We start from the raw sequence: 19,828 nt of genomic DNA, 5'->3' as shown, positions 1-19,828 counted from the left end.
TCAAAAAGCACAATTTTAGTCTCATCTGACCAAGGTACCTTCTTCCATATGTTTTGGGAGTCTCCAAAAAGGCGAACACCAAAAAGGTTTGCTAATTTCTTTCTGGCCACTCTTCTGTAAAGCCCAGCTCTGTGGAGTGTACGGCTTAAAGTGGTCCTGTGGACAGATACTCCAATCTCTGCTGTGGAGCTTTGCAGCTTCTTCATGGTTATCTTTGGTCTCTTTGTTGCCTCTCTGATTAATACGCACCACTTTTCCGTTTTATATTTTTTAGAATTTTTTTAAACAAGTTACTTTTTTCATTTCTCTTCACCAATTTGGACTATTTGTGTATGTCCATTGCATGAAATCCAAATACAAATCTATTTACATTGCAGGTTGTAATGCAACAAAATAGGAAAAACGGCAAGGGGGGTGAATACTTTTGCAAGGCACTGTATCAAGAATGGTCAACCAACCAAAGGACGTCCAGCCAACTTGACACAACTGTGGGAAGCATTGGGATCAACATGGGGCAGCATCCCTGTGGAGTGCTTTCAACACCTTGTAGAGTCCAATTAAATGAGAGAGAGGATGAATGGTAGCCTATCCTAAATGCTGTAGGACTATAGGCTATTTCGCGAGTAGCCTATGAAACCATCACAGTCAGAAAAGCTGAGGAATGATCATGTAAATAAAAAAAACTTATAGGGAAATATATGCCTATTTCTAATTATTATAGAATAAAATATACATTGATTTTTGCTCTTCTCACTGAAGGCAAATTATTGCATATTGTTATATCTTGATATTTAGCTAGGCCTACCTGTTCTTTTGTTATAAATAAGAGTGTCATCATATATTCCCCATTTGCACAAGGCTACTTCTAGACTACTTTTACTTTCTTGCAATGCAAGACTTCAACCACTAGAAACTGTGCGCACCCGTGGTCTAAAGTTTGCGGGAGGATAAGCACATTCATTTTTTAAATGTGAACATTTACTGAAAACTGGTGCATGCATGTTGTGGCATATTTTGTGCGTACGCAACATTTATAACGTTCAATGGATGAGACTAGAATTAATTAGTTAATTTGCATTTGTCCGTGTATGTCTTACTGTGTAACACACATATATATGATGGGAGCTAAAATGACAAGCAGAGAGGCTCTCTTAGGACTCAGTTAGCTGTGATTGATAAGGATAATGCCAAAGTGCATCTCTGTCATTGATGCATATGCAAATGTATTCATATATATGAATGTGCTGTCTGGGAATAAATAGTTAAAATGGGAGGAGGTTCGGATCTTGATTCATCAGTATTTTGTTTGACCTTTCCTGAGATTGACCTTTCACCTTCACAATCCTACTGTAATGTAGGCTTGACATTTACTATAGATAATATCAATAGTTGTAAATTGGTTGATAAAATGTGTTGAAAAAATAATATTAAAATAATTTGATCAACATTTTGGTCCCTTTATTTGATGTAACCACATTTTTAAACAACAAAACATCCATGGCAATTTCATCACCAGATCTAAATATCACTTTGCTAGACAACATTTTTTTTTTAACAAATTCAAGAGAAAAATTAGGAAAACGAAATATAATAGACAGTGGAAATATGAAAAGCAAAACAAACAACTTGCATTGACCTCTCTTCATTATAATTCCAACACTGTTTCTCTTTTTGTTCGAGTCACCAAAAGGCTGCATGTTAATAATACAACTATGCTGTGTGTTGACACAATACTTCTTCTACACCTCATACTGAAAGTCACTGTCCATGTTCAGCAAAACATTCTTCTGACAAAGCCCTGTACAATACTATACTAAAACTGTTCAATGGACAGAAAACCCAGTCAAAACACTGTTAGCGTGCACAATTCCCAGGCCGGGATTCAATCCGAAACTCTCTATAGCAAGCTTGACATTTAAAGGTAGTTTCCAATTGAGCCATCTGCAGCATTTGCCTTGAATGCGATTTCTGCAAATGCTGCAAACGCTGCCTTCAAAAGCAGCATTGTCGACTAGAGCACTCTAATTAAATCCCGCCCTCAGTCAAGAGTTGGATTCACAATCTCATCTGGATTCTGTTTCCATGTCTAGTGAGGATGAAGACAATCCAAAGTTCTCCAAACAGTATGCATGAGATGCATGGGCGGAGAGTAATGGCAGGACAAGGTTACGGTGTCCATATTAGGACAGCATCACAATAAGCCAAATTGCTCTTATAAAGTAGAATATGAGCGCAGAATGGACAGGGATGAAAAACAAAGTAGTCTTCTTATCCAAATCCTGAGACTGGGAAGCAGTAGGGTGGGGGCTGCTACGGTGCTTGACAAGCTTGAGGTGGACATTAATACAATGTTATGCCACTCTATCCCTAGGCTGATATGTTTCTTCACAATTTGGTTAAAATTGTATATTTTTAAAGATGTGAGTATGGCACTATCGACCAAATTAGGGGAGACTGGGGCAATTGTAAAAATGTTTGCGTTTAACTCTTTTGCTCAGAGACCTCTTGAACTATGCCAATCATCTAACTCCTTTGCTCAGAGACCACTCGAACTAGGCCAATCATCTAACTCTTTTGCTCAGAGACCTCTCGAACTAGGCCAATCATTTAACTCTTTTGCTCAGAGACCTCTCGAACTAGGCCAATCATTTAACTCTTTTGCTCAGAGACCACTCGAACTAGGTCAATCATCTAACTCTTTTGCTCAGAGACCACTCAATCTAGGTCAATCATCTAACTCTTTTGCTCAGAGACCACTCGAACTAGGTCAATCATCTAACTCTTTTGCTCAGAGACCACTCGAACTAGGTCAATCATCTAACTCTTTTGCTCAGAGACCACTCGAACTAGGCCAATCATCTAACTCTTTTGCTCAGAGACCACTCGAACTAGGCCAATATTTTTTTTATATAAGAAACTTACATCTGTCTCCTAATCCTTCATACCATTTATATGTATGTACATATGACTGTCAGATCACAATATTGATTGTAATCCAAAAGGTCCGGACATTACATTTGCCCTGTGTCAAGGGCAATTGTAACAGTAGCTGTGTTCAAATGTAACACCTAAAAAATTTACAGAATAAATTCACTTAATTCATAAACATGAATGTTTTTTAAGTTATCATATTATCATAGACGTAAGTAATGATTTTTCAATAAATATGAATATTTTTTGGTATGTAAACAATAATTACAGTAAACCCATGTTTGTGCATGGCCATTTGGTTCCTCTCAAAATATCTGAACAATATGATGGTTTCCAGATTATATCTGTTTACAATTTCTGTGGCACTCTGCAGGACACCACGGCTATTTAAAGTTATTTGTATAATTCATGTATAATTCATACAATCTTAGTTAAAATCAATTGTTTTCATAATTTGGCTGCTTGGCTCAGGGTCATTTTGACACTGAATTACAATTGGCAATTGCCCCCAAACCAGCAGCCATGACAAAACCTCATGTGTCTAGTAAGAGACAACAATAGTGACATGTCATTCATGTCAATGTATAGTCAACATATAGTGATGAAAATTATGATAGTTTGAGTTATTGGACACTAATGCTAAGGGCAGTATAATAAAAATACAACCGGTGGAAAAAACTACTTTCATCCCTGAAAAACAAACATTTGAATATAGTGAGATATCTGGCTGTAACTTTTCAAGCAGGGACATAACCTAAATGTACTGTGTGTTTCATCACTCTAGCTTGTTTCTGTTTGGAGAAATGGAATGTGTTACAATTGCTCCCTGTTACGATTGCCCCTAGTCTCCCCTACACGACACCATTTTAAAATGGGATTGAAGGTAAAGCAGTGCAAAATACAGTGCAAATGACAAAACACATGAATGTAAAATAAGTTTTGATGAATACTGTGTAGAGCCAGCATAGAATGCTAAAGTGTTGACTGGCACTTCTCTCATTTTCATTGCAGCAAACCATGTGAGAAAATCAACGTGTGCACATGGATGTAAAGGAGTTGCAGGAACCACAAAATCCAAAGAATTACAAAAAATATCTGCCATTTTGTGTCTGTTAAAACAGGGGGGAAATATATTATACAGTCGTTATTAATATTCTTTGAAAAGAGGTGCAAAGCCAGGTAGAGTTCAAATCTTTGCATCTTGCATTTGTCTTCGTCTGTACGGTGGTATCAGTTGTTTGTTAATCTGATTGTGTTGTTTTTGTGTGTGTGTTTTTCTAATCCCCATCAGCTGAAGCCATGTCAGTTTATTTTCTTGGTTTGTATTTTTACACTGAGGGAATACAATTCAAGGCATATATCTAAAAAGGAAATTACTGTACAAGATCACATCACAGTCCGAGATGGACATTGAAGAAAGAGAAGGAAAGCTGTGTTTAAAGGTTTTCATTCCATTTTTTCTTTATACAAGCGAAAGGGGTCCCAGTCTTGCAAAAGCGCACACATAACCCCAGTGTGGAGGGCGTTTTTTTTTTCATATAGAGTTTCACGTGTGTGTGGTCACACACAAATCCACTGCCTCATATGGGTTGGTGTCTCTGCAGTGTCAGCACTGTGTCCCACAGACACGAGAGGCAGCGTTGCTCTCTCAGAATGAGCTAAGGGCCTCCAGAGCAACTTCATAGCAGAACTTGTACTGTTCCTAGAACAGGGAAATAAAGACAGAGCACTAGTCAGTCATTGGCACGATTGTCATATTACCAATCTGTCAGAAATATGACTCATTTTTTATCATTATTAAAAAAGAAACACAAGCTGAGATTAGTTTGATATTTATGGATACAAACTAGTCGTTCGTTCTTTATTTTCCGTTGCCATGCACAGTGGCAACGTTCTTATGCCTTGCTTGCTGCTTGCTGCTAACCAACTAGCAATGGCTTCACAGTCTGCAGCCAGAATAACAGCAACGTTTATTCCATTGCATTTGTTTAAGCTGTTTATCCTGCTTATACCACTGTTGCCAAAGAAAACAATACAAAGCAAACAATTACCGGTAGAAATGTATACAGTGCATTCAGAAAGTATTCAGACCACTTCCCTTTATAATGTTACAGCCTTATTCTAAAATTGATTAAATCAAACATTTTCTTCATTAATCTACACACAATACCCAATAATGACAAAGCGAAAACAGGTTTATAGATTTTTTTCCAAATGTATTACAAATAAAAAACAGAAACAACTTATTTACATAAGCAGTCAGACCCTTTGCTATGAGACTCAAAATTGAGTTAAAGTGCATCTTTTTTCCATCGATCATCCTTGAGATGTTTCGACAACCTGATTGGAGTCCACCTGTGATAAATTCAATTGACTGGACATGATTTGGAAAGGCACACATCTGTCTATATAAGGTCCCACAGCTGACAATGCATATCAGAGCAAAATCCAAGCCATGAGGTTGAAGGAATTGTGCATAGACAGGATTGTGTCGAGGCACAGATCTGGGGAAGGGTACCAAAAAATGTCTGCAGCATTGAAGGTCCCCAAGAACACAGTGGCCTCCATCATTCTTAAATGGAATAAGTTTTGAAGCACCAAGACTCTTCCTACAGCTGGCCACTTTTCCTACAGCTGGCCACAAAACTGAGAAATCGGGGGAGAATGGCCTTGGTCAGGGAGATGATCAAAAACCCGATGGTCGCTCTGACAGAGCTCGAGAGTTCCTCTGTGGAGATGGGAGAACCTTCAAGAAAGACAACCATCTCTAAAGCACTCCACCAATCAGGCCTTTATGGTAAAGTGGCCAGACGGAAGCACAATAAAAGGCACATGACAGCTCACTTGGAGTTTGTCAAAAGGCACCTAAAGGCCTCTCAGACCATGAGAAACATTTACATTTTAGTAATTTAGCAGACGCTCTTATCCAGAGCAACTTACAGTAGTGAGTGCATACATTTCAACAACATTCTCTAGTGTGATGAAACCAAGATTCAACTCTTTGGCCTGAAAGCCAAGCGTCACGTCTGGAGGAAACCTGGCACCATTCTTAATGTGAAGCATGGTGGTGGCAGCATCATGCTGTGGGGATGTTTTTCAGTGGCAGGGACTGTGAGACTAGTCAGGATCAAAGGAAAGATGAACGGAGTCAAGAGAGATCCTTGATGAAAACCTGCTCCATAGCGCTCAGAACCTCAAATCAAATACAATTTTATTTGTCACATGGGCTAATTACAACAGGTGTAAACCTTATCGTGAAATGCTTACTTATAAGTGCTTAACCAACAATGCAGTTTGAAGAAAAAAAATAGTTAAGAAAATATTTACTAAATAAACTAAAGTTACAAAAATAAACGGCCAATAATAAAATAACAATAACAAGGCTATATACAGGGGATACCGGTACCAAGTCAATGTGTGGTGGTACAGATTAGTCAAAGTAATATGTACATGTAGGTAGGGGTAAAGTGACTATGCTTAGGTAATAAACAGTGAGTAGCAGCAGCATAAAAAAAATGCAAATATTCCGGGTAGCCATTTGATTAGCTGTTCAGCAGTCTTATGGCTTGAGGAGTCTTTGGGAATTTTTAGGGCCTTCCTCTGACAACGCCTGGTATAGAGGTCCTGGATGGCAGGAAGCTTAGTCCCAGTGATGTACAGGGCATTACGCTCTAGCTTCTGTAGTGCCTCGAGGTCAGAGGCCGAGCAGTTGCCATACCAGGCGGTGATGCAACTAGTCTGGATGCTCTCGATGGTGCAACTGTAGAACTTTGTAAGGATCTGAGGACCCATGACAAATCTTTTCAGTCTCCTGAAGGGGAATAGGCATTGTCATGCCCTCTTCAAGACTGTCTTGGTGTGTTTGGACCATGTTCATTTGTTTGTGATGTGGATACCATGGGTCTTGAAGCTCTCAACCTGCTCCACTACTGCCCCATTGATGAGAATGGGGGCGTGCTCAGCCCTCCTTTTCCTATAGTCCACGATCATCTCCTTTGTCTTAATCATGTTGAGCAAGAGGTTGTTATCCTGCACCAGACTGCCAGGTCTCTGACATCCTCCCTATAGGCTGTCTCATTGTTGTTGGTGATCAGGCCTACCACTGTTGTGTCATCTTCAAACTTAATGATGGTGTTGGAGTCATGCTTGGCCACACAGTCATGGGTGAACAGGGAGTACAGATGGGGACTATTGACACATCCCTGAGGGGCCCCCGTACTGAGGATCAGTATGTCAGATGTGTTGTTACCTACCCTTACCACCTGGGGCTGCCCGTCAGGAAGTCCAGGATCCAGTTGCAGAGGGAAGTGTTTAGTGATAAGCTTTGAGGGTACTATGGTGTTGAACGCTGAGCTGTCGTCAATGAATAGAATTCTCACATAGGTGTTCCTTTTTTCCAGTTGGGAAAGGGTAGTGTGAAGTCCAATAGAGATAGCGTCATCTGTGGATCTGTTGGGGTGGTATGCCAATTGGAGTGGGTCTAGGGTTTTTGGGATGATGGTGTTGATCTGAGTCATGACCAGCGTTTAACCTCAGACCGGGGCGAAGTTTCACCTTCCAACAAGACGATTCTGAGCACACAGCCAAGACAACGCAGGAATGGCTTCGGGACAAGTCTCTGAATGTCCTTGAGTGGCCCAGCCAGAGCCTGGACCTGGACCTGAACCTGATCGAACATCTCTGGAGAGACCTGAAAATAGCTGTGCAGTGACGCTCCCCATCCAACCTGACAAAGATTGAAAGGATCTGCAGAGAAGAATGGGAAAAACTCCCCAAATACAGGTGTGCCAACCTTGCAGCGTCATACTCAAGAAGACTCAAGGCTGTAATTGCTTCCAAAGGTGCTTCAACAAAGCACTGAGTAAAAGGTCTGAATAACTATGTTAATGTCATATTCCTGTTTTATTTATTGTATACATTCGGAAAATTTTTAAAACCTGTTTTCGCTTTGTCATTATGGGGTATTGTGTGTAGATTGATGAGGATTTTTTTTTTAAATCCATTTTAGAATAAGTCTGAATACTTTCCGAATGCACTATATATACAGTGCCAGTCAAAAGTTTGGAGACAGCTACTCCAGGGTTTCTCTTTATTTTTACTATTTTCTACATTGTAGAATAATAGTGAAGACATCAAAACTATGAAGTAACACATATGGAATCATGTAGTAACCAAAAAAAGTGTTCCATCAAAATATATTTTATATTTATAAATCTTCAAAGTAGCCACCCTTTGCCTTGACAGCTTTGCATACTCTTGGCATTCTCTCAACCAGCTTAATGAGGTAGTCACCTGGAATGCATTTCAATTAAGGGGTGTGCCTTGTTAAAAGCACATTTGTGGAATTTCTTTCCTTCTTAATGCGTTTGAGCCAATAAGTTGTTTTGTGACAAGGTAGGGGTGTTATACAGAAGACAGCCCTATTTGGTAAAAGACCAAGTCCATATTATGGCACGAACAGCAGTCTGTCATTTCTTTAAGACAAAAAGGTCAGTCAATACGGAAAATTTCAAGAACTTTTCAAGTTTCTTCAAGTGCAGTCGCAAAAACCATCAAGGCTTCAGACAAACAGACAAGCTTACTTCACTAACAGATCTAACTAGAAACATGTTGGAGGATTTGACAACTTTAGATGCAGAGGGGACAGGAGAAATTCATGTTCATCACTCACCACGTTAGGTCATCAAATGCTCCAAGAAGATGTTTCTGCAAAAACAAATCAATACTAGCTAGCTAGCTAGCTACGTTTTTTCCTTGTTGGACCTGTATTTACAATGTATCCAATTTCAGTTTGTGTAGTTGTTGGTTTAACTTTCTGTAACTTTATAGCAAGTACGATCTGCATGTGTAGGGGCATATTGCGTCATGATTGCAAGGTGTCCCTATATCTTTTCCAACTGTCCCGTTATCTGGTTTTAATGTTCATTCTAGAATGCCCTTCTAGCCAATCAGAAAAGCGTATTAAACAATGCTGTGGTATAACACTAGATGAAAAATAAAGAGAACAAAATCGTCTTTCATCGAAATTTCATGGAGTATTATGACGGTATCTTCAAAGTCACCAATAACTTTTTTATTACAGTAGTTGTCTTTTGCCCCAAAATCTACTTTAATTCTAAGAGAACAGCCCTGCCCATCCTGAGATGGATCTGTCAAATGAAGCATCTGGTTTCTGAGGCTATATGAGAAGGCGTAGAGACATCTGTTAACACAACACCTGCAATAGCAAGTCATCAGCCTGAGAATGTGTGTGCGTACATGCGTGTGTCTCTGTGGCTGTGTCAACCCGTCTGTGTATGGTCTCGAACCTGTCCAATACAGCCACAACTGTGTGTCCTGAATGTGTCTGATATTGCTGATAGGTACTAATAAACCCTCCTCAAGCCACCTATACAGTACCACATCACCTGTAGTGGTCAGTGGAACGTACCACAGTCTCCACCATGTTGGATTTGTTGTTCCTCAGGGTCTTGACGGTGTGGAACACATCTACAATGTTCTGTTGTTGGATCATCTCACTGATGCTGCAGATGGCACAGAAGGTACCGCTACGTCCACCACCCATCCTGTTGGAGAGAGAGGTTAAAAGATAGGTAAGGAAAGGTGAATAAATGGGATAGAGAGAACAGTTAAAAGAGATGTAAAGAGAGGGATGAGAAAGGGGCAGAGAGAGCGAGGAAGAGGGACAAAGGTAGAAAAGGCCAAAGGAAGATGGAGAGAATGAGACCGAGAACAAGGGAGAGAGGTAAATGAAGAGGGAGAGAGATGAAGAGGGAGAGTGATGGAGGGGCAGGGTAAGGGACAGAAAGAGGGAATAATTAAGACAGAGAGGGGGATGAGAATACAGGCTTCCTCATGCTTCCCATCAGAAACAGTTCGGAAACAGTTTGTGCATATATTATGACGACGTTATGTGACGTTTTTGTCCGTTTTGGCCTTCAGCAAGGATTTTCTGGCTGTTCGTGCACACACATTTTTTTCTAGATGCAAGCCGAATTTCAGAAACTAAAGTCTATGCCCCTTTGTCGGTGATTGGTCAACAGTAGAGATTCTTCAATTAAGTATTTGTTGTCATTCAACGATAGCTGACTCATTTCCGTTTTCAGTTGAGAACGTGGGACACATTTTCAGGTGATAAATACTGCGCCAAACATCATAGTTAGATGTACAATTGCGTGACTAAGATCTCCTTAGCAAAAATGTTGAAATTAATGACAGATTCATTGAGTTATCTTAGATTAATTCAAACTATTTTGAGGAAGTGTATACTGGCTATTGCGTCTCAAGATGGACAAACAGTACTATTTCTCATTTTTCAAGCGAATGTCAAATCAAATCACATTTTATTTGTCACATGCGCCGAATACAACAGGTGTAGACCTTACAGTGAAATGCATAATTACAAGGCCTTAACCAATGATGCAGTTTTGAGAAAATAACTATAAAAAAAGTTTGAAAAAAGCAAGAGATAAGAAAAACTGATAATTAAAGAGCAGCAGTAAATAACAATAGCGGGCCTATATATGGAGGGTACCGGTACAGAGTCAATGTGTCAATGTGTGGGGGCACCGGTGTCGAGGTAATTGAGCTAATTATGTACATGCAGGTAGTTAAAATTATGTACATGCAGGTTGTTAAAATGGCTATGCATAGATAATAACAGAGAGTAGCAGCAGCGTAGTGGGGGGTTGCAAATATTCTGGGTAGACATTTGATTAGCCGTTCAGTAGTCTCATGGCTTGGGAGTAGAAACTGTTTAGAAGCCTCTTGGACCTAGACTTGGCGCTCCGGTACCACTTGCTGTGCAGTAGCAGAGACAACAGTCTATGACTAGGATGGCTGGAGTCTTTGACGATTTTTAGGGCCTTCCACTGACACCGCCTGGTATAGAGGTCCTGGATGGCAGGAAGCTTGGCCCCGGTGATGTACTGGGCTGTATGCACTACCCTCTGTAGTGCCTTGTGGTCGGAGGCCAAGCAGTTGCTATACTAGGATTATGTCTTTTCAAGCAAAGGTCAAAGGTATGCGAACACTCGTTCGGTTCTAGGCTAGGCGCCAGCCAACCAAAGAATGCGGAAACCTTTAGGAGGACATAATTGTTAAGACAGAGGCAAAGAGAGTAAAGAAAGAGGGAGAGAGGTAAAGAAAGAGGGAGAGAGTAAAGAAAGAGGGAGAGAGTAAAGAAAGAGGGAGAGAGGTAAAGAAAGAGGGAGAGAGGTAAAGAAAGAGGGAGAGAGGTAAAGAAAGAGGGAGAGAGGTAAAGAAAGAGGGAGAGAGGTAAAGAAAGAGGGAGAGAGTAAAGAAAGAGGGAGAGAGTAAAGAAAGAGGGAGAGAGTAAAGAAAGAGGGAGAGAGTAAAGAAAGAGGGAGAGAGGTAAAGAAAGAGGGAGAGAGGTAAAGAAAGAGGGAGAGAGGTAAAGAAAGAGGGAGAGAGTAAAGAAAGAGGGAGAGAGTAAAGAAAGAGGGAGAGAGGTAAAAAAGGAGAGAGAGAGTAAAGAAAGAGGGAGAGAGTAAAGAAAGAGGGAGAGGTAAAAAAGGAGAGAGAGAGGTAAAGAAAGAGGGAGAGAGTAAAGAGGGAGAGAGTAAAGAAAAAAGGAGAGAGTAAAGAAAGAAGGAGAGAAGGTAAAAGAGAGTCGATCAGAATCGTCCATTGGGATTAGAGGTCGACCGATTCATCGGAATGGCCGATTAATTAGGGCCGATTTCAGGTTTTCATAACAATCGGACATCGGTATTTTTGGACACCGATTCGGCAGATTTTAAATTGATTTTTACACCTTTATTTAACTAGGCAAGTCAGTTAACACATTCTTATTTTCAATGACACCTAGGAACGGTGGGTTAACTGCCTTGTTCAGGGACAGAACGACAGATTTTTACCTTGTCAGCTCGGGGATTCAATCTTGCAACCTTACAGTTAACTAGTCCAACGCTCTAACCACCTGCCTTACATTGCACTCCACGAGGAGCCTGCCTGTTACGCGAATGCAGTAAGAAGCCAAGGTAAGTTGCTAGCTAGCATTAATCTTATCTTAGAAAAAACAATCATTCAATCAATCATAATCACTAGTTAACTACACATGGTTGATGATATTACTAGTTTATCTAGCGTGTCCTACGTTGCCTTTAATCGATGCGGTGCGCATTCGCGAAAAAGGACTGTCGTTGCTCCAACGTGTACCTAACCATAAACATCAATGCCTTTCTTAAAGTCAATACACAAGTATATATTTTTAAACCTGCATATTTAGTTAATATTGCCTGCTAACATGAATTTCTTTTAACTAGTAAAATTGTCACTTCTCTTGCAACAGAGTCAGGGTATATGCAGCAGTTTGGGCCACCTAGCTCGTTGCGAACTGTGTGAACACTTTCTTCCTAACAAAGACAGCCAACTTTGCCAAACGGGGGATGATTTAACAAAAGCGCATTTGTGAAAAAAGCACAATCGTTGCACGACTGTACCTAACCATAAACATCAATGCCTTTCTTAAAATCAATACACAGAAGTATATATTTTTAAACCTTCATATTTAGCTAAAAGAAATCCAGGTTAGCAGGTAATATTAACCAGGTGAAATTGTGTCACTTCTCTTGCGTTCATTGCACGCAGAGTCAGGGTATTTGCAACAGCTTGGGCCGCCTGGCTCGTTGCGAATTAATTTTCCAGAATTTTACGTAATTATGACATAACATTGAAGGTTGTGCAATGTAACAGGAATACTTAGACTTATGGATGCCACCCGTTAGATAGAATACGGAACGGTTCCGTATTCTATCTAACTGAAAGAATAAACGTTTTGTTTTCGAGATGATAGTTTCCGGATTCGAACATATTAATGACCTAAGGCTCGTATTTCTGTGTGTTATGTTATAATTAAGTCTATGATTTGATAGAGCAGTCTGACTGAGCGATGGTAGGCACCAGCAGGCTTGTAAGCCATGTGGCTCAGTTGGTAGAGCATGGTGTTTGCAACACCAAGATTGTGGGTTCGATTCCCATGGGGGACCAGTACGGAGAAAACATTTATGAAATGTATGCATTCACTACTGTAAGTCGCTCTGGATAAGAGCGTCTGCTAAAATGACTAAAATGTAAATTCAAACAGCACTTTCGTGCGTTTTACCAGCAGCAGTTTATGACTTCAAGCCTATCAACTCCCAAGATTAGGCTGGTGTAAACGATGTGAAATGGCTAGCTAGTTAGCGGGGTGCGCGCTAATAGCGTTTCAAACGTCACTCGCTCTGAGACTTGGAGTAGTTGTTCCCCTTGCTCTACATGGGGAACGCTGCTTCGAGGGTGGCTGTTGTCGATGTGTTCCTGGTTCGAGCCCAGGTAGGAGCGAGGAGAGGGACGGAAGCTATACTGTTACACTGGCAATACTAAAGTGCCTATAAGACCATCCAATATTCAAAGGTATATGAAATATAAATCGTATAGAGAGAAATAGTCCTATAATTCCTATAATAACTACAACCTAAAACTTCTTACCTGGGAATATTGAAGACTCATGATAAAAGGAACCACCAGCATTCATATGTTCTCATGTTCTGAGCAAGGAATTTAAACGTTAGCTTTCTTACATGGCACATATTGCACTTTTACTTTCTTCTCCAACACTTTGTTTTTGCATTATTTAAACCAAATTGAACATGTTTCATTATTTGAGGCTAAATTTATTTTATTTATGTATTATATTAAGTTAAAATAAGTATTCATTCAGAATTGTTGTAATTGTCATTATTACAAATAAATAACAAAAAAAAAAAAAAAAACGGCCGATTATTCGGCATCGGCTTTTTTGGGTCCTCCAATAATCGGAATCGGCGTTGAAAAATCATAATCGGTCGACCTCTAATTGGGATGCACAAAGTTTTGATATATGGTCAAAAAAACTGTTGTAACAGCCCATTTAAAATATCTCTGAGCCAATCTATAAGCTGTATTACTTTGTTGAATATATTTCATTAATGTGAGAGGTGTACCATGTACAGTATAGCAGGACGTGGGACTGTACTTAAGTAACAAATTGTACCTGGGGCATTCATTAAAACATGGAGGAAAACCCACGAATCTAACCCAGCAGCAAAACTACCGTAGCCCATCTCCTATCCAATCCACATAGACTGAGCTTAAGCCCATATGTGTATTACAAAATCCATATTAGGGCAGCATCAAGCCCTTGTATCCCCTGCATACAATATTCTGCATGACTTACCATTCAAACAGTCGGACCATTAATGATGAAAATACTCTAACAATTCTCTAACCATTTGGTTTCAACTAGAACCCGTGTGATACATAAAACATAACACATTAGAGAGAGGATGAGGGGCATTTGGAAAAGATGAGGAATGGTTGACCACTTAACCAAAATCAAACTCTGCACAATCTCTGAAAAGTAGTATTGAAGGGTCTTGAAGGGACTCATTGAGGCTGAAGTATTTCCTTCAACATGTTCAAGGTAATACACATTATGATTGCTAAATGAGAGAAACTACCCTACTACCATTATGATTATCAGAGGCGGCGGAATTAGGGTCTGCGCTAGTCTGGCTGACGAGATTCAAGTAGTCGGCGAGGGAGAGCTGACACACTGGTTTGGATAGGAGGCCGTTGTAAAAACAGTACTTGCACAGAAATGTGATCCTGAATGTGTTGAGCTTTGATTGGTTCCCTCAAACTTTTTTTTTCTTTCCTGGGGCACCTAAAATGCTCTAATGCCTCTGGCTATGAGACAAGTCATAATTACAGTGTCCATATTAGCACCAGTGTTGGGGTCGTTACAAAAAAAATTGTTATATATTACCTATTACTCGTTTTTTCTTTACTACTTTATTTATGACTACCTGGGAAAAGCAATGAGTTACACTAATATTACTTTTGTTATATTACTTTTGTGTTAAACCCCAAAACATTGCGCATCCTTACTCAATGTCAACGTTACGTTAGGTAGGCCTATACACCAGTGGATAAGGGCAGCATTTTCTCTACTACATACCCAGCAACAAGCTTGTTCAGATCTCCCTGGGTTACAGCCTGTCCTCCTGAATGATTGAAATCAAGCCTTGGTTGTTTGGATGAGGTAGACAAGCGTGTTACTTTTGCAGATGCTTCAAGAGATTGGATGCTGTGTTTCTAGCAGTGGAGATGTGTTTCTCACCTGGGCACAGTTTACATCCAAGATGGCTGAATCCAAGATGGCGTAGCAGTCAGATGTCTTTTATCTTTGTCCTGTCGTGTCCCTTGTATATATCTTTTTACATCTTTTTCTTCGCATATCTTTTAAAAATATTTTCCTAAACCTCAACTTCTAAATATTCTCCTGCAACCTGCCTCACCCAATGTGGCGTGGATCTGTTTTTTTTCCTAAAGTATTTCTATTTACTTCAGATCTGGAGTCCTTCAACTGAAGCTAGCCAGCTAACTACCTACCAGCTATCAGTCAGCAAACCATTGCCAGCTAACCTTTAGCTCGGAAAGCTCTAGCCAGTTTGAACAACATGACTCAAACCAGAGCATAATGGACCCATTTTATTTTTAAAATTTCTCTCCATATTCCTGGATTCCTACCGCAAACTCTGAACATTTTCATCTGGATCTTCGCAACTCGCTAACCGCAATCCCGGGTGACTACTCCTGGCTAGCGTTTCCATCCCGGAGCAAGCACCAATTAGTCTGAAGCTAGCCCGGCCAGGGCTTCTGTGCTACCACCGAAGCCCACTCCTGGGCTACAATATCCGTACCCCTTCTACTGCCGGTAAGGGGCACGGAACCCCGCCGATCCTCTACGACTGGAATACCGACATAATCTGCCCGAGGATTCCAACAGGCCCCTCAGGCGCAACGTCCGCTGAAGGCCCATTCTGCTAACCGCAGCCTGCTAGCTACCTAGAGCTACTTGGAACACTACTAATCCCACTACTGGTCTATTGACGTCACCGCATGAAGAGGCAAAAACAGACTTATCCCAATCGCGACGCCCCCCAAAGGCTAACTTGCTAGCCCCGGTCTGCTAACTGCTAGCTTGCATGCCCCGGTCTGCTAACTGCTAGCCCCGGTCTGGTAACTGCTTGCTTGCTAACCCGGTCTGCTAACTGCTAGCTTGCCAGCCCCGGTCTGCTAACTGCTAGCTTGTTAAGCCCCAGCCTACTAACTGTTAGCATTGGCCTGCTAACTGTCTGAATTGCCGTGTCCCCAGTCAGCCCAACCACTTACTGGACCCATATGTTCACTTGGCTACGCATGCCTCTCTCTAATATCAATATGCCTTGTCCGTTACTGTCCTGGTTAGTGATTACTGTCTTATTTCACTGTAGAGCCTCTAGCCCTGCTCAATATGTCTTAACCAGCCATGTTGTTCCACCTCCTACATGTGCGATGACATCATCTGGTTTAAACGTCTCTAGAGACTATATCTCTCTCATCATTACTCAATGCCTAGGTTTACCTCCAATGTACTCACATCCTACCTTACCTTTGTCTGTACACTATGCCTTGAATCTATGCTATCGTGCCCAGAAACTTGCTCCTTTAACTCTCTGTTGCAAACATGCTAGACGGCCAGTTCGTATAGCAGGAGTTGCAGAGGGAGGTGTTTAGTCCCAGGGTCCTTAGCTTAGTGATGTTGAATGCTGAGCTGTAGTCAATGAATAGCCTTCTCACAAATGTTTTCCTTTTGTCCAGGTGAGAAAGGGTAGTGTGGAGTGATAGAGATTGCATCATCTGTAAATCTGTTGGGGCGGTATGCAAATTAGGGTGGGTCTAGGGCCTCTGGGATGATGGTGTTGATGTGAGCCATGACCAGTCTTTCAAAGCATTTCATGGCTACAGACGTGAGTGCTATGGGTCGGTAGTCATTTAGGCAAGTTACCTTGGTATTCTTGGGCACAGGGACTATGGTTGTATGCTTGAAACATGTAGGTATTACATGCTCAGAGTACACGTCCTGGTAATCCTTCTGGCCCTGCGGCCTTGTGAATGTTGATCTGTTTAACCTCTTGGGGCTAGGTGGGACGCTAGCGTGCCACCCGTGGTGCACTCCATCAACAGCAGGTGCATTTCAAGAGCGGCAAATTTGAATCCAAATAAATGTCAAAATTCAAATTTTTCAAAAATACAACTATGTTACACCATTTGAAAGATAAACATCTCCTTAATCTAACCACGTTTTACGATTTCAAAAAGGTTTTACGGCGAAAGCATAAATTTAGAGTATGTTAGGACAGTACATTTACAAGAGTTGTGTGTAATGTTTTGTCAAGTCAAAGACAGGGTCACCAAAACCATAAAACCAGCTAAAATGATACACTAACCTTTTACAATCTCCATCAGATGACACTCCTAGGACATTATGTTAGACAATGCATGCATTTTTAGTTCTATCAAGTTGATATTTATATCCAAAAACAGCGTTTTACTATGGCATTGATGTTGAGGAAATCGTTTCCCTCCAATAACCGGCAGTCAAGTCAGCGTCACAAATTAAATAATTAAAATTAGAAAACATTGGTAAAATATTATATTGTCATTTAAAGAATTATAGATTTACATCTTTTGAACGCAATCAACTTGCCAGATTTAAAAATAACCTTACTGGGAAATCACACTTTGCAATAATCTGAGCACTGTGCCCAGAAAAATACGCGTTGCGATACAGACTAGACGTCATGTTGGGGAGATCTAAAATCGAAAATACTATGTAAATAATCCATTACCTTTGATTCTCTTCATCAGATGTCACTTCCAGGTATCACAGGTCCATAACGAATGTAGTTTTGTTCAAAAAAGCTCATCATTTATGTCCAAAAATCTCCGTCTCGTTAGCACATGATGTAAGCCAGCCGGACTTCTCGTCATGAACGAGGGGAAAAAATATATTTCCGTTCGTTCAAACATGTCAAACGTTGTATAGCATAAATCATTAGGGCCTTTTTTAACCAGAACATGAATAATATTCAAGGTGGACGAATGCATACTCTTTTATAACGTATTGGAACGAGGGTACCCAACATGAAGTAGCGCGCCAGGTGTCTAATGGGACATCACCGTTCCATGGCTCTTGTTCGGTCAGATCTCCCTCCAGAAGACTCAAAACACTTTGTAAAGGCTGGTGACATCTAGTGGAAGCAATAGGAAGTGCCAAAATATTCCTAAACCCCTGTGTTTTTCAATGGGATAGGTTTAAAGTCAATACAACACATCAGGTATCCACTTCCTGTCAGAAAATGTCTCAGGGTTTTGCCTGCCAAATGAGTTCTGTTATACTCACAGACACCATTCAAACAGTTTTGGAAACTTTAGAGTGTTTTCTATCCATATATAATAAGTATATGCATATTCTAGTTACTGGGTAGGATTAGTAACCAGATTAAATCGGGTACATTTTTTTTATCCAGACGTGCAAATGCTGCCCCCTAGACCCAACAGGTTAAGGTCTTATTCACATCGGCTACAGGGAGCGTGATCACACAGTCGTCCGAAACAGCTGGTGCTCTCATGCAATGCTTCAGTGTTGCTTGCCTCGTAGCGAGCATTGAAGTCATTTAGCTTGTCTGGTTGGCGCGTGTCACTGGGCAGCTCACAGCTGGGTTTCCTTTGTAGTCCGTAATCGTTTGCAAGCCCTGCCACATCCGATGAGCATCGGAGCTGTTTTAGTAGGATTCAATCTTAGTCCTGTATTGACACTTTGTCTGTTTGACGGTTCGTCAGTAGGCATAAAGGGATTTCTTATAAATACCCGGGTTAGAGTCCTGCTCCATGAAAGCGCCAGCTCTACCCTTTAGCTCAGTGTGGATGTTGCCTGTAATCCATGGCTTCTGGTTGGAGTAAGTACGTGTGGTCACTGTGGGGATGACGTCGTCGATGCACTTATTGATGCTACATACAGTGGTGCTTATCTAAAAAAGGCCCACACAGTTCCATACAATTAAATGGCTCCACAAAGTTTTACATCAGTAGACACTGATAACAGAGCGGTGAATTTGAGCTGAGGCCATTCATTTAATTAGATATCTGTGGGGCTTGATAAACCCTTTGTCATGGCGAGTGGCACAAACTGAAATATAACCTGGAGTGATGATTCTCTAACTTCTTTTTGTCACTGACTCTTATCACTTCATCAGTTCAAGTACATCTCATCTCTCTCACGTGCGACAGACCATGCACCTCATGGATTTGTCTTTTCTGTTGTCAATATCTATTATTTCCATGTGACTTTTAAAAGCAATTTCTCACCACAACAGAAATAGTGTGGTTGAGTCATACAAAAGTCTCAAAGGACTTTCCATCCTCTGTATATACTCTAGAACAGCCATACTCAACTGGCGGACCGTGGTCTTAATCCGAGCTCCCGACTTAAAAAAACTTTTGTCCGTGGGATTCAGTCAGGTTTTTAACTTAATGCTGCTGGGAGTTATAATAGTTGAACACACAATGTACAATTTTGAAACTTGGTAGTGCATGGGCAGTTTTCCTCTCGCAATGTCCTTAACTGACAGACCTTAGAGAGCTATTCTTAACCTGCGAGAAATGTCCAGTTGATTAACTACTGGCCATGTTAGCTAGATGGGTAAATTAGGCTAACTAGCTATCTAAATATTGTAGTTGGCCAGATTAGGTTCCCAGGGGCTTCGATCCCCAGGGGGCACCCATTGATTTTGTTGAGTCACTAAGGTATCAATACACACATAAGACATGGGAAAATGTGTAAAATTGCAGGAACTTAGCTTTAAAACGGCTCCATTTTCTCTCTGCCTGATGACAAAGTGTGTAGAATTTTAGGAAATTTGCTTTAAAATTGCTCCATTTTCTCTCCGCCCGATGGTAAAATGTGTAGAATTGCAGGGAATGAGCTTTAAAACGGCAACATTTTCTCTCCGCCAACAAGAGTGGTTGG

The 19,828-nt window shown here is 40.8% G+C and overlaps 1 protein-coding gene across 16 annotated transcripts in view; it reads right to left on the bottom strand.

The window, feature by feature from the left end:
* Positions 1–1,443: 1,443 nt before the first annotated feature.
* The window catches only part of LOC106582631 (receptor-type tyrosine-protein phosphatase T), a 591,582-nt gene continuing 573,197 nt past the window's right edge, over positions 1,444–19,828 (bottom strand). For 11 of the 16 annotated variants that reach the window (XM_045705237.1, XM_045705240.1, XM_045705243.1 and 8 more), the window contains 2 exons: positions 9,339–9,497; positions 1,444–4,633 (listed from right to left, as the gene is read on the bottom strand). In XM_045705237.1, coding sequence (XP_045561193.1) covers positions 4,492–4,633; positions 9,339–9,497 — 301 coding nt within the window. In that variant the 3' untranslated portion in view covers positions 1,444–4,491. The remainder of the gene's footprint in view (positions 4,634–9,338; positions 9,498–19,828) is intronic. The other 5 variants (XM_045705245.1, XM_045705246.1, XM_045705250.1 and 2 more) reach the window with 1 other exon arrangement.

This window comes from Salmo salar, chromosome ssa22, assembly GCF_905237065.1.
Source record: "Salmo salar chromosome ssa22, Ssal_v3.1, whole genome shotgun sequence".
NCBI lineage: Eukaryota > Metazoa > Chordata > Actinopteri > Salmoniformes > Salmonidae > Salmo > Salmo salar.
The sequence above is the reverse complement of the archived record's forward strand: the minus strand, read 5'-3'. Positions and strand labels throughout refer to the sequence as shown.